This window comes from Manacus vitellinus, unplaced genomic scaffold (assembly GCF_001715985.3).
Source record: "Manacus vitellinus isolate BGI_N305 unplaced genomic scaffold, ASM171598v3 scaffold_92_pilon, whole genome shotgun sequence".
NCBI lineage: Eukaryota > Metazoa > Chordata > Aves > Passeriformes > Pipridae > Manacus > Manacus vitellinus.
Window position 1 is genome coordinate 166994 of NW_021940877.1, and position 27602 is coordinate 194595.

At 47.8% G+C, this 27602-nt stretch overlaps 1 protein-coding gene across 1 annotated transcript in view; it reads left to right on the plus strand.

Moving 5' to 3' along the window:
* EIF4G3 (eukaryotic translation initiation factor 4 gamma 3) overlaps positions 1 to 27602 on the plus strand; it is a 108179-nt gene that overhangs the window by 28685 nt on the left and 51892 nt on the right. Inside the window, exons 4-11 of the mRNA XM_029965222.1 lie at positions 2446 to 2541; positions 3836 to 3949; positions 7375 to 7407; positions 14766 to 14786; positions 15562 to 15741; positions 16709 to 16823; positions 21080 to 21180; positions 23822 to 23944. Coding sequence (XP_029821082.1) covers positions 2512 to 2541; positions 3836 to 3949; positions 7375 to 7407; positions 14766 to 14786; positions 15562 to 15741; positions 16709 to 16823; positions 21080 to 21180; positions 23822 to 23944 — 717 coding nt within the window. The 5' untranslated portion in view covers positions 2446 to 2511. The remainder of the gene's footprint in view (positions 1 to 2445; positions 2542 to 3835; positions 3950 to 7374; positions 7408 to 14765; positions 14787 to 15561; positions 15742 to 16708; positions 16824 to 21079; positions 21181 to 23821; positions 23945 to 27602) is intronic.

Genomic DNA, 27602 nt, shown 5'->3' on the forward strand with positions numbered 1-27602 from the left:
CTTTAAGGCCCCTCCCAACCCAACCCATTTTAGGATTCTGTGACACAAAGAGCAGCATCAGGACCCTGTGCAAGGTGCGTGGACTGACAGCAATCCACTGATCCTCCAAGGGGAGAGGCCCTAATCTCACATTGGGCAGAGATCCCAGAGGCACAAAGTCAGCAGCAGGATCCTACAAATGCAGGACAACTTCTGCAGGCTGTGGATGAAAAGACACTGGAGCTCCCTGTGCCTTGTTCTGCACCACTGAGAGCTCTGGTACATCCATTGTAGGCATTGACACCTCCAGCTCCAGCACTGTCAAACCTGGCAGATAAAAGGGGGAAAGAGTTGATATTGCATCTGACATCTCGAAAATAAAAAGCATTAGACTTCTTTCAAATTAGTTGTTAGCATGAATTAGTTTTTGGCAGTGGTAAGGACAGAGGGAAGGGCTGGCTGGAGAGGATCCGATCAGCTGAGCTCCTGGAGAGGAGGGACAGGGAAAACCTGCCCTGCTCACCTGTCAGAGGCTGTGCAGGGGCTGATCAAAGCTTTTGATTGCTCCTGAGCCAGAGTCTGTGCCGCTGTGTTGGCATAAACCACTACAGAACAACATTCTCCAGGTAAATACCCTGCCCAGTGTGTTTGGTGTCCTCACAGCACAGATCTGGTGGTGTACTTGGAGACTTGCATTTTTATCTTCATTTTGACCCACAAAGCAATCAGGGAATCGGGTAGAAAACAACAGAAGGTCCTGCTTGGTTAGTTTGGGTGGTAGTAACAGTGTCCTCACATCTCTGTGGAGTTGTGTGTAAGTTTCACTCTTTAAAAAGCAGTTTGAGTCCCAAAGAAGGAATAGGAGGTGTTGCAGCAGTTGGTGTTTAGGATGGGATCTTCTTGGACTGCACTCAGTCCCCTCATCCCCTCTGCCACATTTTTTGTTTATTTGTTTTTGTTTTATTTTTCCTTCTTTTTTTTTCCCGAGGCTGAGAAATTCCTGGTCAGATTGTTTCTAAACTGTATTTTCATTTGCTTTGTGTTACATTTTGATCGTTGGGGATTAGTTGGGGGTTTTATGTCTAGGGATGGAAAAGAAGGAAAAAAAGACTTAACACAGATTGTCCCCTGTGCTGGGCATGGCCAGGGCACCTCCAGCCCCGGGGGCACCGCTGGGACCCTCCGGACAAGGAGGACCCGGAGGGGCTGGAGCGTGTGCAGGGAAGGGAAGGGAGCTGGGAAGGGGCTGGAGCAGCAGGAGAGCTGAGGGAGCTGGGGGGGCTCAGCCTGGAGAAAAGGAGGCTCAGGGGGGACCTTCTGGCTCTGCAACTCCCTGACAGGAGTGGGGAGCTGGAGGGGGTCAGACTCTGCTTCCAGGGAACAAGGGACAGAAGGAGAGGGAACGGCCTTGAGTTCAGGTTGGATATTAGGGAAGATTCCTTCCTGGAAAGAGTGGTCAGGCACTGGCACAGGTTGCCCAGGGCAGTGGTGGAGTCCCCATCCCTGGAGCTGTTAAATAGGTGTGGATGTGGCCTTTAGGGACATGGTTTAGTGGTGGCCTTGGCAGTGCTGGGGAAGGGTTGGACTCGAAGATCTTGAAGGGCTTTTCCAACCTTAAGGATTCTGTGATTCTTGAAAGCAAAGACTGTCTCAGGCTGCTGGCTGGGTGTTGTGCCACTACAATAATAACTGTTTAAAAAAATAATATAGTAAGTTCTAATGTTTTTGTTCAAAAAGAAAGAGGAAAAAGGCGCTCTGAAAAGTTATTTCTAAATGTCTCATTAAAATGCGTCATCAGCAGAACTCCACAGCCCCAGTTTATTGTTACTCTGGGCAAACAACACTGGGGAGAGCATCTGGTGGCACAAATTGTTATAGCCCATGGAAATGGGTGGAACTAGGAAAAATTTGCAGAGCCCATGGTGTGCCTGTAGCCATGGCCTGCCTTCCATCTGGGATGATTTCGGGCCCTTCACTGCACTGGAGATGCTTTAAAGGCTTCTGGTGAACCCACTCGAAGTTGTTTCTCGCTTTTGCCTGATTTTGGAGGATTTATTGGCCCTCTCTGCAGTTCATGCTTTCCTTGACAGCCAGCTCAGAGGAGGATTTTGGCAATCCTCTGTGTGTGGCTGGGGTTTGGACACGCAGGGTTTAGTGTTGGGTTGATGTTTCTCTTTGCTTGTTTTTTGCTGCAGCACTTGGGGAGCTCACTTAATAAATAGTAGTAGACTCTGACTGACATAATAATGACTGAGGAACTGGTACTTCCTTAACAGTAGTAAGCTACTACTGTGAGAGATAGCATTGAAAACTTAGTTGGATCCTTGTTGAAGGTTTTTCCATTTCGATCTTGTCGTCTTTATCTCCACGTCAATCACTCCGTGTGATAACATGTCCCATTCTTATCTTTGGGGATGAATCATTGAATACACTCATTTTATATTGATTTTTCTTGTTCCCTGGCAGGCTCCTTACCCCTCAGGACAGAATGCAGCTCCAACCACGTTGGTGTACCCTCAAGCCCCTCAAACAATGAACACCCAGCCTCAGACCCGCTCGCCGGTAAGGAGCCCACAGCAGCGTTTCCTCCTGTTCTTTCTTCCTCATTGGTGTGTTTCTCTGTCTGTGTGTGTCTGTAGCACATGGCTGGTTCTCTGAAAAGCCCATTTTACTGACCTGGAAGCACATTCCGAATGGCAAACCTTGCCTGAGTTTTTCAGACACTGTCCTGGTAGAGTAATTTTCCTTCTAAAGTGGCTAAAGAAGCAATGGAGGGATTCTCATCTACTTCAAATAACATAATTTATTTTTAGCCAAGTTGCTTTCAGGTTCACTTCCTTGTAGAGTTCAGGTTCATTCTCAGAATCTTTCTCTTTTCTTCTTTTTTTTTTCTTTTTATTTTTTCTTTAGGGAAGTGTTTTGTGCAGGGATAGACCAGAGATCAAACACCAGCGGTTCTCTGCAGCAGCACTCAGTGTCCAGTGGCTCTGGGCATTGCTCCCAAATCAGTGCTACTGATCAGGTCTAACCCTGGAGGTTCTCACATGTGACCTAGAGCTTCTGTGTACTCAGATCTTTTTGTGCTGAGCCCCTTTTTCATCCACCTTTAGGTCTGATTGTCCTCCACAGTCTATTTTTTTGAGGTGTGTGTTTATTGTGATACCGCTCTGCTGTTGTAGGACTTTGGTTCCCCAAGCCAGGCTCTTTTTGGGAAATCTCTGCTCATAGTACAGCTCCACATAATGTTAGGAGACCCTCCTAGGGCAGCAGAGGCTTAGCCCAGCTTCTGGAGGCGTGGTGGCTTCCCATCACCACGTCCCGAGCCTCCGGCAGTGGAGGGAGCACAATCCCGTGTCCTGTGTCGTGACACCTTCGGGTCACTGCCCCCTGTTCCCTCCCCAGCATTCTTCTCTTCCTAGAGTAAGGCAAATGCTGCTGAAGCAAAGTGAAAGCCTCCAAGACAGAGTAGTTTGTCCACAAAACAGGTATAAATAGTTGTACACGGGGCAAGAACCCCTGGTGTGCAGCCACACCAATGTGCTGGCCCCGCTCCTGGAGGTTCCCCACCAGGACAGTCAGTCCAGGAGGGTTTGTTCTGAGGCCCACGAACCTCTGTGCTGATAAATGAGCCAATTAACACCAATTTTAGAGTTCTGTGGTGTGGACAGCTGGGAATTTGTCCTTAGTGCCCCATTCTGATCAGTAATGCAGGACACAGCTGGTAAAACCTCTTTCCTCAGTAAGTATAATCACCTTTTTTCTTTAATTGTTGCAAAGCACAGCTAAATTGGTGTGGTTAGAACTGGAGCAAAAACCTGACTGAAGAGCTGCATCTCTAAACCAGTTTTTTTGACAGCCCAGCAGAACAGTGCCAATACATTGCACAGACAACTGGAAGAGGAGGAAGGTTTTGGAACAGAGTCCGGTTTACAGGTCCCTGGCTGGAAGAGGCTGGATAAAATACTGCATTGTAAGCAATATAACAAACTGTACTCCTTCTTGCAGGCAATTGTGCCCATGGCACCGTTTTTATTTCTTCCTTTCTTTCTTTATTTTTATTTTTTACCACATCTTTTTGTTGGCTACAGAAATGCACTGATTTTGCTTCTTTGCTGAGAGCACGAGCTGCCGTGGCAGCCTCTGCCAGGTGAGGTGGTGACAAAGGTCCCAAGGTGACACAAGGGCCCAAACTGAGTTACAGCTGGGGGGTCTGACCTGAGGTAGGACAGAGAGCAGGGCCCCTTGGGGTTTGTAACTCCACAGAGAGCACCTGGAGGAAATTCGGCCAGAAAACACCAAATTGTAGGGGTTTGGCCCCGTTCCTGAGCAGATCTCGAGGAAGGATTTTTGTCTGCAGCCATCAGGCATTTTTTTCTATTTTTTTGAGCTCTCCTGTGTGCAGGTTTTGCCATCTGCTCTGCTGTGACCATCTCCACCTCATGACTAAAAGCTGCTCCCACCCATCACATCTCATTCCACCTCCCACCCCAAAGCAAATGCAAGACTGGCCCAGGCCTGAGCTACTCCTGCATTTTGTTCTAGGCTTAATTTATTTATTTTTTTTTAATTTAATTATTATTATATTTTTATTTCTTTTTTAACCATCCTTTTTGGTGGTGAGGGCAGGGTGAGGAGGGGACGAGGAGGGTGGTTTTGCCATCCCTGGGCTCCCACAGCACAGCCCCGTGTGGGCCAGGATTGATCCCAGCCCCACTTCCTGGAGGGACTGGAGCTTCCTCCATCCCGTCCTGCATCTGAGGGCTGTTGGAATTGCAGAGCTCAGGCTTTGCTGCTCCTCCCAGGACAGCAGCCTTTGCAATCCAACTGGCTTCATGGTTGCTCCCCACTCGCATCGCTCCCAGTAGCGGGAATGGCAAAGTGCAGCTCCAGCTGGGGAAGGAAAACGAAATCCAGGTCCTTCAGCACTGCTGAAAGTTATCCCTGCTCTCCTGGCCATTCCAGCCCTGAGCACCAGGGGATGTAAACACAAACTGTCCAGTTCTAGGAGTTCTGCCCAAAAAAAGACGTGCTGGAGAGGGTGTTTGAGCGATCCAGGAGGGGTGTGAGGTGTGGGCCGGCACCCCCAGGGAGAGAACATTCCCTGTGCCCACAGAGGACTGTAGGGAATGAGGGCACAGGAAGGTTGGACCCAGGATTTGTAAAGTTCTCCTGTCTACTGTCTTCATCAAACAGAGAAAAAATGACCCCAAGTGTGAATTTTAATCGGAGCCAGCAGTGACTACAGTTTGTTCTGTTGCTTACAGCTACTAATAGGAATAATTCCTGTCAACCTGAATTATTTAAATAAAAAATCAAGAGCCAGTGGTGACCAGTGCAAAATAGATGAGGCATTTTTCACTAACTTGGAGCTTTTATTTAATTTCTTTATTTTTTTCTTATAACACATTACTTTCCACCACAGAGTATATTCCAGCTTCTTCATATATAAACTTCCAGCTCCTGCCTTAAGCACAGTGAGAACAAATCTTCTCTGTGGAACAGGGATGGGAGAGGTGCTTTGGCCCTGAAGCGAAGCAGCACAAGGTTTTTGCACCCCATCATTCTCTTTTTGGGTAGTTTTTTTTCACTGGTGTGTAGCACAGAGTGTGTCACCCCATGGAAAGGCTCACCCCTCCCAGGGGTCCTTGAGTCCCTTGTCCCAAGACATTTGAGCTGGTCTGGGGGAGTTCTTCAGGGAAATAGGGGCTTGAAGTGCTTTTACCTCCTGAGACTCATCCAGGTGCCTGTTTCTCCTCATCCACAGAGCCACTGTCCTCTTCCCACCTGGAGCCTCAGGAGGATTCGGGGAGGCTCTGAGTCCTTCTCTTTTATTAAAATTAAAATTTAGCTTTTTAGTCTTACGAGGTGACCAGGCTTTGCTTTTTTATTCTTTAATCTAAAGCTTAGGGAAAATTTTCCAGGGTGAAAAAACTATTTGGTGAACCAGTGCAGGTCATTCTTTATAAACCCTCATGCCAGAAACGTGTGTGCGAATTCGCTCCTTTCTGAAGGGTTTTATGACTCTCCATCCAGGAGTCACCGTGAGGTGAAGGCAGAAGGAATATATAAACACCAGTATAGCAGTTCTTGGAAATCTTAGATCTAGGCAATTAAAGTGTTTATAAAGGAAAAAAATCAGCTGGGCCAGTGGATATTTATACTTTGCTTCATGTTCGATGGCATTAAAATAGATGGAAGGGCTGTGTGTGAACCCTGGCCCACTTTTCCTTACAGAAAAACCCTCTTATTAAGAAAACAAATAATTAGTAGCCAGTTTTGATCACTGTTCCCAGGCAGAAGTGAAACCACAGTGAGTCCCTGAGTGAGCAGAGATGGGCTGTACCATGTGTCTTAAGTCACTGAGCCATCACAGTAGAGGCACGTGGTGGGGAAAGTCCACTCTGGATCACTAGTTTTGATTGTTCCAGTAATTATTGGAGCTCTTATCAATAGGTTTTCCTGCTCTTATCATGCTCATTGCACTGAGAATTAAAGGTTTCAACACCTAACTCAGCTCTGAAAGAAGACACCTTGTCATCTTTATTTATATTTTCCATTTCTTGCATTCATTTTTATTTCTATTTTAACAATCAGTTCCTTATTGGGAAATGCTTTGAATGTTGACTGAGCATGTTCAACTGGGATTATTTTCCTCCGTGTTTAACCCAAGTGAGTGGGAAGTGACTCAGTAGCCTGAGCTCAGGGCTGGGAACCAGGACCTCCTGTTCTCCATCCAGGCTCCACTGCTGATGTCCTTCAGTGGGGACACCATGGGATAACCTGGTCCTTGTCTTTCAGAGGGGGTGGCAAATCCCACTCGTTAAGGAGGGGGTTGTTGTGATCCTGATGGAGAAAAACAAGCTGGAAATGAAGGAAAAGGGGGTGAATGTGCAAGGAATCACTACTCTTTGCCCTGCAGGGATGTCCCACAGCCCCTGGCTGGCAGGTCACTACCTGTGCCTGGCTCTTCCCTGCTCTCCAGCCATGAGTGTCCATCCTCAATCCCACAAATACCCGGGGCTGAGTCCAGCTGCTTTAACCATTTCCCTCCCCTCTAAGCAGTTTCCAAACCTCCACTGCTGCTTGTTTTAAGTTGTTTTTCTTTTGGTTTCGTGTTCTTTCCTCAGGCAGGGTAAGGAATGCCTGCATCCCTGCACTAGAGTGGCTGTAGGATCCCGGGAGCTGCTCCCCCCAGCTCCCAGCAGTGCCCATGTCCATCTGACACCTCGGTCCCTCCCTGTCTGTCGCTGTCCTGCAGCAAAGCTTTTGAGTGTGTCGTTGTTATTTTATTTTCTGTGGGTTTATTTTGCATAGACTGTGACATTTTGGTTCGTTGTGGTGTTTCTGACTCTTTGTGCCTTTCCTTTTGTGTTTGTTTCTCCCGCCTTTCCTCAGTTTGCAGCGGGGCCTCGACCTGCCCATCACCAGGTACAGTACCTGCCCCTTCGTTATCACCCTGCACTAATTGCCTGGGGGGTTTGGGGGTGGAGGTGACTCACCTACTAACTCAGAGTGGAGGAAACCACCCCTTAGTAGCTACTAGCACCTGCATAACCCTCTAACGAGCTGCCTGCAACGCTGAGTAACACAACTCACAAGTGGGGTCACTGCTCCCATGAACCACCCCCTTCTACAGGGAAGGAGAACCTGTAGGGATCCTTGCCAGCTATTGGGGAGATTATTTTTTCACCTTCTCACATCACTAGAAACTTTTTCTGGATATTTCCCAAACTGATCAGTGGATTAAGTTGCCTGAAGATGTCAACTGAGAAAATCCTGCTTTTCCAACTGGGAGCAGAGCAAACCACTTCCCAGTTGCCACGTTTGCTGTGTGATACACCTGGTTATCTGTTACCATTGCACTGCTTAATGTCATTATTACTTGGCCCATGAAAGCCAGACATGTAGGAATCTTTTAGTATTCCTGTTGCATGACTTGGACTTTGTAAAGAACCACTCCATTAATAAGAGTAAGGATTGGGAATAGCTCTGGCACCTGAAGCTCAGGGGTGGCAGAATTACCCTGTGGACCTCTCTGGTGTCAGGACAGACACACAGGTCCCTCTGTCCTAGTCAGGGTGTCTAAAATTATCTTTTCTATGAGCTCCCCCGTTCATCTTTGCCAAAACTCTTTCCCCTGGGAAGTGATGTTGCTGCTTCTTGTAGCTTTGGAGGGGACAGAGGTGGTACTGTTGGGTGGGAAAGAGGAACAGAAGCGTGACAAGAGCAGGAAAGCTCTCCCAGATTGGGTTGTTTCCATGACATTCTTGGCTTGGAAGGAGCAGGTTGTTTCCACTGAGTTAACAGGAAAAAAAATCCTGTTAACTCCAGTGGTGTCAGGGCAGGGGCTCGAGCCAAGGAAGGTTTGTTCCAGGAGGGTCATTTTGTTCTTACTTTGCTCCTGTTACTGAGCAGTTAAATGTAGGGATGAGCTCTGTGGGGATAGTTGTGTCTCAGGCAAGCAGGTAAGTGTTAGGTGGGCACAGACACCCGAAAAACATCCTCATCCTTGTTCCTTCCACCTCAGGGAGCAGCGTGGGGGCCGTGGGAGCCATCCAGAGCAGGCCAAAAAAGGGCTGAAAGAGTAAAACGGGACATTTGCACTTGTTTGCTCACAGGCAAAGCTCATGGGAGAGAGAAAGGAGTGATTTCTGTGCGTGGCTGGGATGGCTTGGCCAGGAGTGCTGGAGGAATGTTTGCAGGACAGCTGGGACACGAGGGGAATGCCAGGATTAGGGTCTTGTTTAGATACTTCTGTTCTTGATCTTAGCTTCAGGTCTGTGTTTACTGAAAATCCTTCACTGCTCTGAAACTCCTCAGTTCTTTCATAGGTCATTACTAAGGCACTGGATATATTCAGTGTGAGCCAGTTAATATTCCCCTAAAATGTCCTGAGCTCACTGAGAGCAGGTTTTGACCCAGGAGTCTGGAGGCAGCACAGCCTTGGACAAAATACTTCAGCAGCCCAGTGGCTTTACTGGTGGGACTCTGCCACCAGTCTGTCAGAATTTGATCTAAAACTTACCTTTGAACCCCGTTCTGACTCTGCCTGCAGGTTAAAACTTGTAATTTCCGAGTGTTTTCCCAATTTTATCACAGATTTTTGACTCTGTTACATTTGAATCTGCTTATAATTATCTCTGAGAAGCTGTCACCACTGGAAACACATTCCAGGCTTTATTCCCAGTTACATCTGTCATGTGCTGGATCAGGATAGGCACAGAGAAACCCAAGCTCTAGATGTTTATTTCTTTTAATCCAAAACTCTCCCCCCCATTGGGAGTGGACAGAGAGATTTTGGTCACCACCAGTGCTGGAGGGTCATGGCTTCATCCCAAACCCAACACTCAGAGGATGCTCAAGACCAATATTTAGCCACGTTTAAACTGTGTAACATAAGCAGAGGGGTCCAGACTGAGATTTGTAACCTAAAATGTGCTCAGTAAGTAAATTGGCTGTAGCAGGGTTAATATTTGTTGCAACAACTCAAAATGCCCTTTGAAGGCAGAGGCAGCACCATTGTTGCAATTCCCCATGTCCACCCCAGTGGGATTTTATTAACATGTGCCTCCTATTGATTCTGGGTCTCTTTCAGGCAAATAATGGATTGTTCTTTAGTGTTATTGCCTGAAATTATTAGCTCTTAAAGTACTCAAATTAGCATGATTTAAGCACCTGAAGTTGAATGGCAGCTTTACAGGCAGGTTTTTTTCCAGATGGGAATTCCTGTCCTGTGTTGGATAGTTATAGTTGGTGGAGCCAGTTAATGCTGGAGAAAGCATGATCACATTCTGTACAACAGAAAATATTAGAGATTTAGGGTGTTACAGTAAAAGTGGATGAAGTGAAATGAAATAGCAGCAGGAGTTGTGATTAAAAGTTAAACGTGTATCAGTAATCCTTGATTCCCAGATTACGCACTGAGAATCTGCTGGAAAACTTCACTTTATAGGAGAAAAAAACCAGACCCTGCAAAGTGTTTTGGGCAGTATTTCTAATACACTGTCAGCTTGTGTTCTTCCTGAAATGGCCTCAGCTCCTCCCTGCCTGAGGTTGCTGCTCTGTTTCCCACTTCGTGCACGGAGCTTTCCTGGTTTTAATTCCTAACTGAGGCTCTGGAGGCACTTTGTTGCTTCTGATCCTCAGGAAGTTGAAAATAGCACTTTTCTTCTAATCTGAGCTCCAAAATGCAGGTTTTTGTTACATTTGACTCTGCTTATAAAACCTTACATTTAAGAAACGACTTGGGGAGCGTCTGGGTGACTTTAAAACTGGGTGCCAAGGTAATTAAAAACAGAAATCAGAAGTATAAACTCAAATGTCATCATTTGCTTTTTGACTTTTAACTGTATTTGAGCTGAGTGTGCTGCTCATGGCAGACTCATTTCACTTGGGGTTGCTGGTGGAGTTGGCTCCAGTTTTAGCTCAGGGTTACTTGAGTTCCTTTGGGTGGAACTTGTACAACAGAGAATGGGCTGGGCTGGGTGAAAAAGCTCTGGGATTTGGAGAGGTTGGGAATTCACTCCCTGAACTGACTCCACTGGCCATTTTGTAGCTTCTTGGAGTATTTTGAGTCAGAGGGTGATGGGAAGTGGCTGCCACAATCCCTTCCCTGTCTGCATCCAGCACGTGGAGGAGCTGCCAGTTGTAAATCCCACAAAAAGGGCTTTTCCTCTCAGATTCATAATTTAATAAATAATAAAGCTGGGAGAGTCTGAGGGGGGCAGACAAGGCTTGCCTTGTGCCCAGAGGGCTGCACTGAGGTGCTGGTGGCCACTGGGGAATGTGGACCTGGGGATTTGTGCTGCAGCTCCTGCTGCTGGCACAGGTAACAAGTGATGGGACAAGAGGAAACGGCCTCAAGATGGGCCAGGGGAGGTTCAGATTGGATGTTATGGAAAATTTCTTTCTGGAAAGGATGGTCAGGCATTGGAACAGGCTGTCCAAGGCAGTGGTGGAGTCACCACCCCTGGAGGGATTTAAAAGCCACGTGGATGTGGCACTTGGGCACATGTTCAGTCATGAACATGGCAGTGCTGGGGGAATGGTTGGACTTGATGGTCTTGGAGGGCTTTTCCAACCCAAACAATTCCATGATTGTGTGATCTTGATGTCTCCAGGCTGCAGCTCCTCAGCTGAGCCCAGGGCCTGTGCTGAAGTTTGGAAGGTCAAATCCAACATCCATCCACAGGCAGATGGTTCCTGCTGCACTGCCTGTGCAGGCACCTCCTCCTCCCCCTCCCAGCCAGGCTCAGGTTATCCCACCAGCCCTCCTGGTGGCACCAGAAAGACTAAAATTGAGTAACAGGGGTATGAGAAGCTTAACTGAAGTGCAGAGCTTGATGACAACTTGTTGAACTCTCCTTTCTCTTCCTTTCTCCGTGACCTTCCGCGGGGCTCCGTGGACCCATCACAACATCCAGCCTTGGTCCAAACTAGGAAAAAAAATAGCTGGAAAAAAAATTCCCTGGGCTGAGCTTGGCATAGGTTTGTTTTCAGCGCTCTTACCCCAAGTTTCTAGCTCAGTGCAGTTTTTGGGGTCTGGAGGGAGCACTCACAGGCACTGGAAATACAGAGTGAATGGCAAATCATTAAAAAGGCAGTGGTGGGTGATCCCAGGGACTGGGCTCTGTTTGATCATTGATTTTTCTACTTGACAACCTCTCATCTGGGTGCCTTCAGCAGCCTCTGAACACGTGGGAAGAAAATGAAGAAGGTGATGATTAATAAACAGATATTGGGGCGTGTGTATTTAAGCAGTGACTGAAGGGAATGGCAGGGAATTGTGCAGGGGTGGGCAGGAGGTTAGAAGGGGATTTCCTTAAAATTAATGTTAATTCCTGTGGCACAAACAGCAGATGTATGTCTGCAGCAGTACAAAGGTGGAAAACCTGGTCAGCACAAGGATGCTGTGCATGGAACAGGTGACATCCAGCCTGGCATGTAGTGCCAAGGAGAAGGGTTATTCCATAAGGTGAGAGCTCATTGGCTGAAACCACGTCAGCAGTGCAGCCTCCAGATACACCACTGAAGTTATTTCCAGTTAAGGAGTTTTGGGAAGCACTGCAGAAACCCTGTCTGGAGCCTGTGTGCAGTTCTGCTTTTGGATTTGTCAGAGCTTCCTTGAGCAGGGAGGTGAAGGATGTGCTGGGCTGATGAGAGCTCATTAAACGAGCAGGCTGGAGGAGCCACTGAAGGGAATGTCAGAGGGGTTTGCTTCTGCTCCTCTGTGAGGGATCAGGGCAGCAACCCTGGGGGAAGTTAAAGACAACATTGCCCAGTAGTAATGACTCCAAGGTGATCCAAGAACTCCCTCCCTCTCTGACTTGGACAGGTAAGGGATGGGACATGACTCGAGGACACAACCCAGGTCTGCACTGGTTGCTGAACAACCACAATTTGACCATCATTAGACGTAGCAGGGCTTTATCTTTGAAGGCAGGAGTCAAGGAAGGGCTGGTGTAACACAGAGTTTCTCTTAGAAGCCTTGCTGTGGTTCACCCTGGTCCTGAGGGGGTCCTGTGTGTGCTCCACTCCAAATCCTGCACTTCCTAGAAGAAATAGAGTCCAGATCTGTCAGATTTTCATGTCCTGGTGTTCTCCTCTGCGGATCGTTAGCGTTACCTGGAGGTGTCTGTGCAGGGCACTTTGACTGTGCAAGATGGATTTTTTGGCAGATCAAGTCAGAATAGCAAAACATTTCTAAGCATGAATATTGCTGGCTGAGCTCTGGAGGGACAGGGACAAGGATGGAGCATAAACCAGTTTGCCAGCCAGGTGATAGTGGTTTAGAACAGTCAAACCCCCCCACGGCTCAGATGCTCAGTGCTCCAGTACCCAACTTCCTTGAGAATCCTGGTTTTATACTGCAAGTGGAGTAGCTGCAAGTCATTAAACTTTGTCAGACAGGTCTCAGCTTTGGTGCTTCCAAAAGCTTCTGATGGTCTTGTTTGGAATAACAGATCTGCTGTTCCTCTTGCTTGTCTGCCAGGGATGGAATTCTCCTTTTTTCTCCATCTCTGGAGCCGAGCCGGCTCTGTGCTGGTGTGGGCTGTGTAGGGGGCTCCTGAGAGGGTTTTTAACACAGTTTCCTTGTCAGAGATCCTCCTACTGCTGTGGAACAGCCCAGCACTGCCCTGGGGGTGTTCAGTGCTCGTGGGAGAGCAGGGCTGTGCCTCACACCCCCATTTCAGAGCACAAGTCCCATCCCTTCTGCTCCAGTGGGGAACAGCCCCAGCTCGTGTCCCGTGAGATGAAGCTTCCAGTGTGTCCCCCCAGCAGGACTCCCCTTGTGAGCCTTTAGGGACCAGTTGCCAGGGATGGAAATGATCAGCTTTCCATCCCCAGGGCGTTCCTGGTGCTGGGAGTTCTCCCTCAGGTTTCCCTCAGGTGGGAGCAGGTTCCGTAGGCACGGCAGGAACTCGAGGAGCAGGTTTAGGCTCATGTCTGGCTGGCACTGCTGGAGTCTCCCCATGGCTTTTCTTGTGCTGCCCTGTGGATGGAGCTGCTGTTGCCATGTCTTGCTTCAGCCTCCAGCCCATTTTCACTCTGCAGAAACACGACCCTGTGGGGGCTGTGGAATTTCCCACCACCTTGGTGAGACTTCTGCTGCCAACAGGTTGTAAATAATCATCAGTCAGCGATTTGCAGTGGAATGAGAAAGACTTTTGCACATTTTTTGTGGGTTTGGATATTAAAAAATTGCAGACTCTGGTGATTCTCACCATAAATTCAGCACCTGCCCCTGGTTCCTGTGACACTTGGGTAGTTTCCCCCATCTCACAGCCCCAGCGTGGCTGGAGCAGGACCGTGGCAGGGTGATGCTCTTCTGGTTTTCTTTCTGCACCTTCATTCCAAACTTTTCTCCCCAAACAGTTGCCTTCTCCTGGTTCAGGTCACAGTGTGCTGGGGACAGTTCTCCATCCAGATTAACAGGGCTGGACATAAAATCATTGAGCTCCTCTTAACAGTGTCTGGATTTCTGAGATGGAGTCATCCATGGCTTTCCTGGAGAAATCATTTGCTGTGGGGAACAGCTCAACTGTTATAAAGTCTTCAGCAGCACCAGAATGACCACTTTAAGCTCATTGTCATGGCAAAGATAGAGGCATCACAGCTTCCTTCCATCCTCCCTCATCCTTCCCAAACCCAAAGTGGATAATCCCAGCTCATTCCCTCATTCCTCAGTGGTCACCCCTCTCTTCTCTTCTCACCCCTCCTCACACAGTTGCTCCCAGACTGTTCCCATCACTGCACAGCAGCCAGCAGGGTTTGGTGTGGCATGTACTGGCCTAATTATTATCATTATTTTTTTTCTAAGCAGTTAAAATATGTGGCATTTCTTACCCTCCCAGTCTTGGTGCAGAAATGGAGAGAAATCCATGCTTGGAGCCAGGATTTCTGCTTTATCTGCTCCCTCTGTATCACTGGAAGAGACCAGACAGGAGAAATATTTGATGTTTTAGGAACAGAGCTAACACAAAGTCTTTCTGTAGTGTCACATCTCCTGCAGTCAGTCATGGTTTGCTTGGTTTTTTCCTTTTGTTTTTTAAACTTTTCCGGACAAGTTTTGTATGGAGGTGTAAAAGTTTCTGACCTTGTGGGATCCTGAGAGTCCTCAGTACCACTTTTCCTGGCAGTTGGTGCAAGGGGTGAGAGCAGGGCAGGAGGTGACTGGAATTGTGTGCATTAGGGTGCATGTTGATCCTGTTCCTTCCTGTTGATCTGTAAGCTGTTCCATTGGCTTTCTTTCTGTTTCCTGCTGCTTTCTTGCTTCGTTATTGAAGGGAGGATTCAGACCTATACAGGTAACTCCAACTCCTGGTTCTGCATGGCATAAGTGTCTCACCTGTACCATTCCTCCGTCAGTGAATGCATTTCTTACCTCCTGACTGCTGAGATTCCAAAGCCTCTCCAGAGCCAGGTGTTCCAGCCCCGCCAATGCTCCGTCCCGGCGTTCCGGTGCCTCTCCCGCGCCAGGGCCGAGGCCGGAGCGTGTGCCAGGGGCTTGCTTGGTTCCCTGGACCTGGTCCATCCACCTGGGGCATCACTTCATCCCAACGGGGTAGAAGAGTTTGGTGCCACCCTGGGACGAGTTGCCACCCTTTGGAAAACAGGGCAGGACGAGTCGCCCGGGTCAATGAGTGTAAAGGAAAGGCACGAGGTGCCTCTGTCCATTGTGAAATTCCAGCCTTTCAGCTCTTCTGGAGGTACATTGGAATAGTTACCTTGATCTTTTATTTCCCTGGAGTATTTACAAAGGTGGGTTTTTTAGCAGCCAACCCACCTTTTAAAAACAAAGGAGACAAACTCCTTTTTCCAACATTCGCTCTGAAAGTTGAGCTGTAAAATTTGATAGCTACAAAGTAATAATTATTAGTTTGTAACATTTCTTGCCTTTTTTTACCTTGTAAAATAGAAAACCCTGCTGTTCACAGATAAACCCAGACTGTCCTGCAGCTTTCTGAAGGCATGGCAACCCTTGGAAACTAGTCTTATAATTATAATATTGTATTTCTAATCCTTTCCCAGAAAGTCTGACCGGTTCTTTGTTTTCTCTCCTCTCTCCCTTCCCTATCCTAGTTTTTTCAGAGGCCTCAGATCCAGCCTCCAAGAGCCACCATCCAGAACAGCAGCCCCTCCATCCGTCCCGGAGCACAGACCCCGACTGCCGTGTACCAAACCAACCAGCACATCATGATGGTGAACCACCTGCCAATGCCCTACCCGATGCCTCAGGGCCCCCAGTACTGTATCCCACAGGTAAATCCATCAGCCAGGCACCTGAGGAGCTGCAGAGCCACCTCTGCTCCATCTGGGCTGTCTGAGGACATGCCAGGAGTCTGTGGAACCAAACTGGTAGTTCTGTATTTGGCCTCATGTGCCAAGGGGGGGGGGGTCTAGATTAGATATTAGGAAAAATTCCTTCATGGAAAGGGTGGGCAGGCACTGGAACAGGCTGTCCTGGGCAGTGGTGGAGTCACTGTCCCTGGAGGTGTTCAGGAAACATGTGGATGTGGCACTTGAGGACATGGTTTAGTGGTGGCCCTGGCAGTACCAAGGGAACGTTGGACTTGGTGGTTTAGAGGCCTTTTCCAACCTTAGTGGTTCCATGATTCTGTGATTCTGTGGTTCAACCTCTGTCCTTTCTCTGGATGAAGTATTTGTTCTGTGCATGGAAACTGTAGGAGTTAAAAACAATGGGAAACCAAGCTCTTGGAAAATATTTGTGCTTTAAATGTATCTAATTTGGCTTAATAGATCTACAGTCACTCTAAAACCTTGGGCCTCATTAAACAGTGTTAGTGAAATCAGGGAGGTGACTCTGTTCTACCTCAGCTCTTGAGTCCTCCCTGCCTTGTCTTTGCCTTAGCCCTGATTACTTTTCTGATAGTAACATTTGGGGAGGTTTACATTGGATATTGGGGAAAATTCCTTCATGGAAAGGGTGGTCAGGCATTGGAATGGGCTGCCCAGGGCAGTGGTGGAGTCACCAACCCTGGAAGTGTTCAAAAGCTGTGTGGATGTGGCACTTGGGGACATGTTTAAGGGGTGAATATGGTGAGGAGGGAATGGTTGGACTCGATGATCGTGGAGGGCTTTTCCAGCCTTAATGATTGCCTTTCTCTGTAATTACCTGGTTTGACAATCAGATCCCTGGTGGTTGGGGGGCTCCATTACAGGTTCTGTGTGCTCCTGTGTGAACTGATGGTGGTTTTTGTCCCCCCAGTATCGTCACAGTGGCCCCCCATACGTCGGGCCCCCCCAGCAATACCCTGTGCAGCCGCCGGGACCGGGACCCTTTTATCCAGGCCCAGGTCCTGGAGAGTTCCCCAATGCCTATGGTAAGTTCTGCTTGGAGACTTCTTGCAGAATCTTCCCTGGGTGTGTTTTTCTGTTGTCAAGCTGCAGATTTATAATAACAAGCTGGATTAGCATTTGTTTGAACTTCAAATAGATGCTAAATTTGGTGGTGTCACAGCCCTGATTATTCACTCCTGAAAAATCCCCACTCCCAGAGCATTGTTTGTGTGAGTGCCTCAAGAAAGGCTGCCCAGGATCACATGGGACCAGGAATGGTGGCTGTTTCTTAGTCCCTGCTCAATCATTGTTATTTATTAAGGTATTGTGGGTACATCTGGCAGCCCTGGTTTCCACTGAGCCGTGCCCTGGGTCTGCTCCCAGGAATACAGCAACTGACTTTCTTATCCCTGTGTTCCTTGTTCAGTGTTTACTGAGGGGTGAGAGCAAGCCATGGGGTTTGTTCCCTGGTTTTATGCTGCAAAGATCAGATTAGTGCAGTGGAAGAGTCTGTAGCTCCTGCACAGGCTGAAATTTGGCCCTTTCGGGGGCGACTCCTGGTGTTGCCTTTTCCAAAGCAAAAAGGTTGGGAGATTGTCATAGATATGATCATCATATGTACATGTGTTCAGGGTGTTTGACTGGATTGAAGCTGTGTCAGGGAGGGTCAGGTTGCATCTCAGGAAAAGGTTCTTCCCCCAGAGGCTGGTTGGGCACTGCCCAGGCTCCCCAGGGCAGTGGGCACAGCCCCAAGGCTGCCAGAGCTCCAGGAGGGTTTGGATGATCCTCTGGGACACAGGGGAGGATTGTTGGGGTGTCTGTGCAGGGCCAGGAGTTGGACTAGATGATCCTTGGGGGTGCCTTCCAGCTCAGGATATTCCATGATTCTGTGACTGTCCCAGGTCCTGAGGTTCAAAGCTTCAATTAAACATTCCAGGGCTGCATGTCCAGGGCTGGGGATCCTTTCTGTCCATGTCTTCTGGTCCTTGAGTCCTCCAGGGCCTCCCAGCTCCTCTCCCCTGGGTCCCAGTTTGCAAACCCAGTGGGTGACTGTCCTTCCCCACCTCTTCTCTTGGCAATCACCTCTTACAGAAAAGCAGTGAGGTCTTTTCTTAACAATTCCCAGCGTGTTGCTGTGTACAATCCCTGTCCTCCTGACATCACAGCCCCCTGGGAGGCTTTCCATGGGATCTGTGTTTGGATGGTTCAGTCAGACCAGCTCCTACAAGCTGTGTTTGAGATGCAGAATTAGGAGTCTTGCACTCATGTCCATCAGTTCTTCCCTTGCTCATTTATGGCAACATCTGAAAGGCCCCCAGGATGACTGCATTCATCACCCCTTCGTGTGGGTTGATTTTTGAAGGGTTTTCACCTCTCGATATCAATTTTGAGGTATTTTGTTCTCTCATTGCTACCTGCCCATCACATTCTGAGACCTGTTGGGGGCAGAGGTACTGTCAGCTTCCCATGGGCTGTAGTGTTGGAATTCCAGAGCCTTGGGGTGACTCATTCCCTTCCAGGCTGAACAGTGACAGCCCTGCACCCTTGGCAGAGCTGCAGATTTGCTCTTCACACACACAGATGCCTTTGGAAGGGGAGCAAAGCCCCACTTGCTTCCTTGTATATCATTTGGAAATCTTTTTTAGTATTTTCCTTCTTTCTGTTCTTTATTTGGTGTGTGTGGAGCTCATGGGACTATGCTGAAAGGTTGCTCTGAACCCTTCAAACATGGTTCTGCAATTTCAGAGTAGAAGGAGGGAGGGTAATTACGAGGCAGCTGCTTCCTGGTTGTTTATCCTAGAAAAAAACCAGAAGGAACATTGCAATGGTTCTTCAAACCTGATCCCTTAAATGAGGAAATTGCCCAGTATTCCTCATTTTTTTCTGCTGTTACAGCTCTGCTTTCCTACTTCCTGCTTAGACTTGCTTAGTCTTCACTCTTGTAATTAGGAAAAGGTTCCTTTCTGGCTGCTTTCCTCTCCTGGAAGCGCCTGTTTTCTTACACAGAAACTTGGAATCTTTCAGTCCCAGCTTGTTCTTAGGTGGCTGTGTCTGTGGAGCATCAGTGGGTGAAGCTGGAGCTCTCCATCCTGCAGAGTTTACCAGGCAGGGAAGGTTTAGCTGAGGAAGGGGATGATGCAGCTTTGCCTGTGCTCATCCATCTTTCCCTCCTGTTCCGTCCTTGCTATTTGGAGGGACTGGGAATGCTCAGTCTCTCACCAGGAGCTGCCAGGCTTGGGGAACAACTAAATCTACAATCCAGGCTGGATAAAGCTGCTGGCAGTGCCTTTTCCCATAAACCACAGGATTTGTAGCCAGTGTGGCTGCTGGATATCAAAATCATGGCAGGACCCGAAGAAGGTGATGAAAGCAAAACTTGTGAGGATGGACAGTGCATTTTTATAGCTCAGTTTTGCAATTTATCATTCTCTGATGTCAGGGAGTTTCCTACAGCGTTGGGAAAGACCTTGAAATGATCAGTGGGAAGGAGGGAAAATAAAACTTCGGTGCTGTAGAACTGGAAGTGATGAAATGGCAGGAGAGCAGAGAGTGTGGCACTGACACGGGCACTTGACTTGTTGCAATAGAAGCTGTTTCCTCCCAGAAGTTCACTCTTGCTTTGCAGGATTTGGGTTTTTTAAGTATTTTTCGTAAAGGAAGAGTCCTTCCCTGAGGAACTGCCTCTCTGTCAGGGATCACATTACAGGGGGTCTGTAGAAATGAAGGTAATTCCCACATTCCAGGGCTCCCAGGCTGGCTCCTGTCCCCTCACCTGGCCCCCTCTGCTTGGACACTGGGCAGCTCCACCAGAGTGTTACTGGGAAGAGTTTGAGGTTCATCACTGTTTTTAAGGAGAGATAGAGGAGAGTTCATAGAATCCCAGAATGGTTTGGGTTGGGAGGGACCTTAAAGCTCATCCCATTCCACCCCCTGCCACAGACACCTTCTGTAGCCCAGGTTGCTCCAAGCCCCGTCCATCCTGGCCTTGGACACTCCCAGGGATGGGGCAGCCACAGCTTCTCTGGGCAGCAGTTCTCGATTCCCAGGCTGGAGAGGTGCTGGTGGGCACTTCTGTGCCCTGAGGCCTGATCTGAGCTCCTGCTGCCCGACCCTGACACTCAAAATGAGGTGTCTTTTGAGTCACTGAGCCCAGCCCAGACTGAACACTTGGAGCACCTTGTACCACACAGGGCTCTGCGCTGGCAGGACAACGCTCCCCCTGGGAGGCTGCAGGCAGGGAGGCTGCAGGCAGGGAGCCTGCCCAGAGCTGGTGCTTTCAGCTCTCAGCTGGGGGAATCCATCCTTTGAAGTCTCAAATCAGACTGTGCAGGGCTGAGCTCTTTCTTGGGTTTCACCCTTTGCCTGAGATCGCAGTGACCCCTGGTTGGGTTACAGGCACAATCCAGGTTTCATTCCCATTTAAAGGTTAGTTCAGCTGAAGAATGATCAGGTATGAATAAATCAGATTGCTCCAGGGGCAAGTGCAAGCAGTCAGTCCATCCAATATCCATGCCTAGAAGGGAAAAGAACCCAGCAGCACCTCACACATTCCCCTGACAGCGGATCTGTGGGCAGAAGGCAGCTCTGCTCTGCCACCCTGATGTCTGGCACGTTTTTGAAGCACTCAGTTATTGAGCCAACATCATTCCATAAAGGAAACCATAATGAACCATATTGGCTGTTCCAGTGTGAGCAGCACCACAGTGAAATTCTGCACTAATCACCACGGTCGTGCTTGTCGTGAGCTGCAGCATGAGAAGAACATTGTTTGTAATTATATTTTCTGATTATGCTTCGAAACAGGCTTCAGTTGACCTTGCAAATTGTTTGTGTTGGTCTGACTGAATTTCTCTACGAAGGCAAAAAAAATGATAAAGCAGCAAGAAACTCACCTGTTTGTCAGTCAGGGGAGTCCAAGGATGGTCTTTTAGTGCCTTGGTGGTGTCCACAGGCCCTCGGGAATGGATGCACATGGCCACCTTTTTGCCATGGAAATTAAAAATTCTATAGTGAAATAATTAATTAAATAAATGTAATTAATTGGTTGAGGTTTAATAATTAAATGATTTTTAATAACTAAATAATTTTAATAATTAAATAAAAATTAATCTCTTGCCTTGATGAAGGAGCAGCTTCTGTTGAGTGAAGTGAGGGAGAGCAAACCCAGATCGTTGTTAGAAGTTCTGGGGTTTGGAGGAAGGGAGGAGCCCGTGGCCAGTTTTACCTCTTGTGCTTGGTTTTAGTTCATTAACAACCAGACTGAGCTTCTCCCTCTTGTTGCATCCCTGTTTCTCCCCAGGAACACCGTTCTACCCCAGCCAGCCCGTGTACCAGTCCGCGCCCATCATTGTGCCTACGCAGCAGCAGCAGCCACCACCCGCCAAGAGGGAGAAGAAAACGGTGAGTGATGGCCCTGAGGGACACATTCCTTGGGGGATTGGAAGGTGGAAGGAAATTAATACCCTTCTTAAGCTTAAAACTGAGCTTTATCTTCGCTGGAGGCCCTGGCACAGGTTGCCTGGAGAAGCTGTGGCTGCCCCATCCCTGGAAGTGTCCAAGTGTCCAAGGCTTGGGGCGGCCTGGGCTAGTAGAAGGTGTCCCTGCCCATGGAACAAGGTGAGCTTTAAGGTCTCTTCCAGCCCAAGCCATTCCAGGATACTACGATTCCCAGAGAGGTTACACCTTACCTGTCACAGCCAAGTGTCATCAAACATTGCACAGTGCTGAACTTGGGCCTTATTTTCCATTTTTCCACGGGGACCCTCTGCTCTGAGTTTGGGACATCTCAGCCAGTCAGAAAGGAAAAGATTTTTGCTGTTTTTTAAATAAACATCAGTGAAAGCAGCAGCATCTCCCTCAAAGCTTGGGATCCTCTCCTGCCTGTGCTGCTGCTGAGGGTATTCCCAAAGAGCCAGGTGGGAATGAGCAAACTCAGCTCAGCTTGGGAGAATGTTGGAAATTGGTTCAAAATGACAGAAAAAAAAATTATTGAATATTATGCCTTGGAAAAGGTAGAAAACCAGTAAGTTGTGGATGTATTTGCAGGCTCGGAAGAACCTGAGCACATTATGGAAGGGGTTTGGAGAGCACATTCCCACTCTTTCTAATTCACTGGTGGGAATTGGAGGGAGACAGATTAATGGAATTTAAACCCGTCTGCAGGTGGATGGTGGGGAACAGTAAAGGTACATAGGGAGAATGTAAGGTTTAAACAGAAGATGAGGGTGGACTTGAACTGGTGAATGAATAATTTGTAAAGTTTGAAAAGGAAATTACACCAGTCTGTGTGTGAGAGTGGTTTGGAAATGTTAAAAGAACTCTTTCCTGGAGGGGGGGAGGAAATATAAAAAGGGACATGGGCATGTCTCAAAATGCAGAATATTTGTATCTTTGGAGGTTTGAAGGTGATCTGAGGTGATTCAGGAGACTGGGAGAGCTGAGCTGGGCTCCCAGGAAAGGCCTTTTTTGGGGCTGCCCTCAGCACAGGGGCTGCAGCTCTGTAGTCACCTCTTCAGTCCCCAGGAGTCTCTTTTCAGCATCCCAAACACGACATGCCCAGATCCCTGATGCCATTGAAATGCAGAGCTGATCAGACACGCTCAGCTGGGATTAAGGCAGTTCTGTGCCAGCAAAGCCGAGTTCTTTGAGGCAGAAAAGGGATTTTAAATGCCCGAGATGCTTCTCTCTGAATGCACTATTTCAGTTTGCTAATTGGTGTTGCAACGGAAGAAATGAGGGAAATTAAAGAAAAATTAAATGTATTGGTGTACCCACCCCCACATCCACCATTAGGTGAGTATTTAAGTAACTTCCAGGCAGGGAAAGCTTGTTTTAGTGGCATTGACTCCATATCGGGGGAGGAGAGGGCAGGAATTTATGCCAACTCTCAAGTCCTTGTTGCTGTGGTTAATTAAATGTTTTAGCAGGAAAACCTCATCAAAAATAAGAGAAGCCAAACATCCTGAGTGCCATGTGTGCATTTGTGTCTTCATAACCCAGAGTGGAGCAGCCACCCCACGGTACTGAATGTGATGAACCACAAAACCCTTCTGCAGTTTGGTTTTATATCACGGAATCCCAGAAGGGTTTGGGCTGAAAGGGACCTTGAAACCCATCCAGTTCCAGCCCCTGCCATGGGGGGATTATGAAGAGCATGGTGGTTTCCAGAGGGAAGGGTTCTGGTGTCTCTTGGTTTGCTTGGAGTTGTTTGCTTGGATTTCTGCATGGAATTACTGAGAGTTCAGCCAAGAGCTGTGGAGAAGGTGGGCGGTCACAGCAGCTCTGGCTTCAGGTTTATCAGACTCTCCAATTCTTATTGAAGATGGAAAGCTCTGTTTCACATTATCCCAGACAGTTTGGCTCTTCCCCGTGTCCAGGGATGTGGATTGGCTCAAGTGTCATTGAGGGTTCAGTGAGTGTGTTCTGGAGTGGTTTATTTTGGAAAATATCTTTTCTTCCCATTTTGGGGCTGTGAAGAGACTCACAAAAACCCACTTGTTTCCTAAATGCTGCTGAGTTTTATAGGACTTTAGTTTGTTCTTGCAGTTTCCCTTTCCTCCTCTCAGTGTTTTTGTTTGATTCCCTCTGTTTTGGTGCAATGATTGATTTGTTTTTCCCCTTTCCCAGCAGCTGGGTTGGCAAAATCACAGAGTTTCACATTAGGGTAAAACACAGCCTTTGTTTTATTCTTGCCCTTTTCACTGCCTGGCAAGTTCAGCTCAGTACCTGAACTGTCCCCCAAATCCCCTAAGTTGCAGGAAACTCCCGTCCCAGCAGAGACCACATTTGGATTACAAGGGGCACGTATTTTAGCCCCACCTGCTGTGGTTGATGATTAAATTAGGTTTTGATTAATTGAGGTTTGGAGATGAAGGGATGACATGCCATGCATTTCAAGTTATGGAAAGAATCCCCATCCCAGTGCTCGTGCTGAGCCCCAGCTCAACCCAGCGCCGGGTGCTTGGGGTGCGCTGGGAGCGTGTCCTGCCCACGCTGCTCTCCAGGGGTCTTGTTTGAATCATTTCTGTGTTCAATCCCACAGATCCGAATCCGGGATCCAAACCAGGGAGGCAAAGACATAACAGAAGAAATCATGTCTGGAGGGGGCAGCAGGAACCCCACCCCCCCCATCGTCAGACCCACCTCCACCCCGACTCCGCCTCAGGTAGCGAAGGTTCCTCCTCCCGGGGCCTCTGCTCTGCTCTGCTTTGCTGTCAATCCCCAGCACCTGCATTCTCCTAAACTATCCATGTTCTTCAAGGATCGTTGTTTTTTCCCAAATTTGGTCGTTTTTACCACCTGCAGCTCGTCAGTGTGGAGCTGCAGTGCTGCTGCAATCCCCCCTCCCTTTGGATCAGCAGCAGATTTCAGAGCTTGTGAAGAGTTTCAGTGTTAAAGGAGGAGCCAGAATATCTGTGAGAAATGAGATGTTTTTCTATTAGTCCTGTGCACCTGGGGAAAGTCCATGTCACACATGTGATTGATTATACACCCTCAGTTGCATCTCTGTCCAAACTAAAGACTTTCTGCCTCAGTGGTGCTGGTTTGGAGTCACCAGAAGGAGCAGGACTTGGGAATTTTCTCAAAGAGCTGTGATAAATCTGTCACGTTTGGCCTCTCTGTGTTCAAACTTAAAAACTCATTTTTCTGATATGGGAAAAATCATAAATATCCCAAGCTGACGTTCTCCATAGCTCCTAAATCCCTTCTTGTCACAGACCTTTGAGTCTGACCCCTTCAAGTCTCTGCCTGGGGGCCTGAGCAGAAGCCATGAAGGTTCTCCAGGTGATGGGGGGGCTGTGGGTCAGAGCCTGGCTGGAGCTGGGGTGTGATTTCTTCTTCCATGTTCTTCCCTGTTGGATGTCACCAGCTTTTGCCAACTTTTTAGGTGAAACAGCCTATTTTGAGCTGAAACCTTCCTTTCCCCTCCACGTGTGAGTCGTTTCCTGCTGACTGTGCTGAGGCAGAGGCACGACCTTGCCTGGAGATTGTGCTGGGGTGGGAGCTTGAGATTCCAGGAAGGTGTAACTGGGACCACTGAGGTGCAGCAAGAGCCTGGCCTGCAGGTCTGCCCTCATGAGGCCAGTGGGATAGTTATGGATTTCAGTCATTCCCAGGCTCAGTCAAATCCTTTTGTCACCTGAAGGCACCACCTTGTGCTTTGTCACCTGCTTTCTCCTCCTCCATCGTGGGCAGCACCCATTAAACTTCCTTCCATAAGAGGAGGCACTGTAGGTGTCAAACATTGGAATCCCAGGAAGATCTTCTTCCCATTTCTTCCTGCTAAACGACTTTCCCCATTGGAAGTGGGCAGAGCTGGAACCAGCCAGGCTTCCCGTGGTGTTCCTGCCCGGTGCAGCGAATCCAGGCACTTCTTACATTCTGAAATTTATTTTAAGACACTACAATTAAGTCAACCAGAAGGAAATAAATGTGTTTCAAGAGGAGGTTAACAAGCCTGAATTTTGACGGGCTGTAATTTGTATGCAGAGCACAGCAGTGATGTCCAATCACCTCCTCCAAGGTATGCAAATACTCCTTTGTTTAATATCCAGCCTTCCTTCTGATGAGGTGCTTGGAACCACTCTTGGTAATCACAGAAGAGCTCTGAAATTGGGCTCCCTAGAAAAAGTTCATTAGTGTAACATAACTGAAAATTTAAGCCCACTTAAGCCAGGAAAATTCCAAGTTATTGTCCCAACAGCTTCTCTAAATCAAGTCTTGGGAGCACGTTTAATATCTTGGATGAAATTAAATAGAGCCTTAATAACTGTGCTCAGGGGCTGAATTGCAGCAGTGTGGGTGTTCCTGTTTTGAACAGGCTCAAATCAGGGAATTTTCAGTACTCAGCCATAACTACAGAGATGCTCATGGTTTATGGGCAGCTCCTGGAAGAGCTGCTGTGGTTTGTTCCACCCCCTGCCCCTGAGGGGCTTGGTGGGATTGCATCTGGTTGAACCCTCAGGATGTGAATGTACAACCTCAGGGCTTGGCAAGGCATCCCCTCCTCATCTAATCAACGTGACTCCCAGTCCAGTGAGATTTTAGAATGACACTAAATTCTAATAAAGCTTCTTTATGTGATCCTGGAATCACATTCCTATTTAAATGTTCCAAGCACAGGGGAAGAAACTTCCTCAAGAAGTGCAGGAAGGCACTGCTGTAGACCACTCCCTGTCCCCTGTATTTGTAAAAGAAACGCTTTTATAATAAAAATAGGTTTCCAAATGTTCCATATTCCATTTAAATTCAAATTATTTTTTGATTTTTTAAACTCAAAACTTTTTTTTTTGACTTCAGTAAAACCTGAAGCTTCACTAACACAAGCCTGAAGCACCTTCTTCTCTCAATAGATTAAGTGCTGAATAGCAAAAAATTCTTGGAATTGTCCAGAAAATGAGCTTTGCTGCCAAGATGAGCCCTGTGCTTTGAGCCATTTCTGTGCTTTTTGCAGCTCCTGCTCCGTGTTCAGCATCACTGACTGAGAAGTGCTTTAGATGGAGTTTCCCAGTGCTCCAACAGTGGGTTTTAATTACTTTTTAGCAATGAAAGTGCTTTAAAGTTCCTGCAAAAGAAGCTGGAGGGCCGTGGAGATATTATCTGTCCATTTCTAGCTGAACACTTACTTTCCACACTGTGTTTTTTGCTGGGAAAGTGAAGAAAACCCAGGACCAGGATCTGATTATAGTGTTTCCTCAGCACTGACTTCCACAGAAAATCACTTTTTAAAGAGTAAATGCTCTTACTTTCCTGGCAAACCTTTCCCAGGTCTCAATGAGTTTGTCAGACCTTGTGTTTGCTGGGTCTCTGGTGGGGTGGAAGAACCCAGAGCCAACCCTTGGAGCCTCATAAATCACAGAGTGATTTTCAATGGGACTTTTTCCTAGAAAGTCTCTAAATGCTCCATTTTGCAGCTGCAAGGCTCAGTGCAGAAGCACCACTTATTCATTTGCACGACCATTCCCACAAAATAGATGAGTGTTTCCCACATTTCTTAAGGAAATACAGTTCCTGACCCACAAAGTTTCTGGGCTCACAGTTTCTTCTTCACTGGTCTGCTTTCATTCATGGGGTTCTTGTCACCTTTTCCTTTTCCCCATGGATTTCATCCATACATTTCCTATAAAATGAAAGTCCTGATCTGCTGAGGGCAAGGGGGAAAATGTTCTTTGAACCTGCTCCTTTGTAAAGCTGGGTTTTCCTTGGCCCCTTTCCTTCAGCTGGAGGTTGGGCTGCAGTTCTTCATCCATTCTCCAGCTGACCGATCAGGCTCGTTCCTGGAAGAGGAGCAATCCCAAAGAAAACTTCAACCCTTCACCCCTATTGAGATTTTGGTTCTTATTTTTCCAGATGTGCTTTTTCCCAATCCCCCTGAAATGGTAAAAATCAGTGCCTTGAAGATAATTCCATTGTTACCCTGCTCTGTGGAGGTGAAACAGCTGGAACAGCTGGAAATGGGAGGGAAAAAGAAGAGAAGCAGGTTGACAGAGAGTTTCTTTGCATAGGGAAATAAGTTTTTCTTGGATTTCTGAGAGCCTGTGTGAAAGCAGGAATTAGACACCCATGTCTTGAGCATTCTGATGGGTTTGGATTGTTTAAAAAATCCCTTTTCTTGTCGATGTTAGAGGAGTTTTTGGGTGCGGAGCTGGGTGAGAGCTGACACCTGCAGGGAGCTGCCTGGCTTTCTACCTGGGATTAGGAAATTGAGATTTAGCCCCATTTTCTTCTTTTCCTGGTCCCTGGTGTGTAATTAAGGGGATTTTGTAGCTACCTTGCCCTGTTTGTGTTCACTCAAACAAGTGTCTCACCTTTGAAGTTGAGGG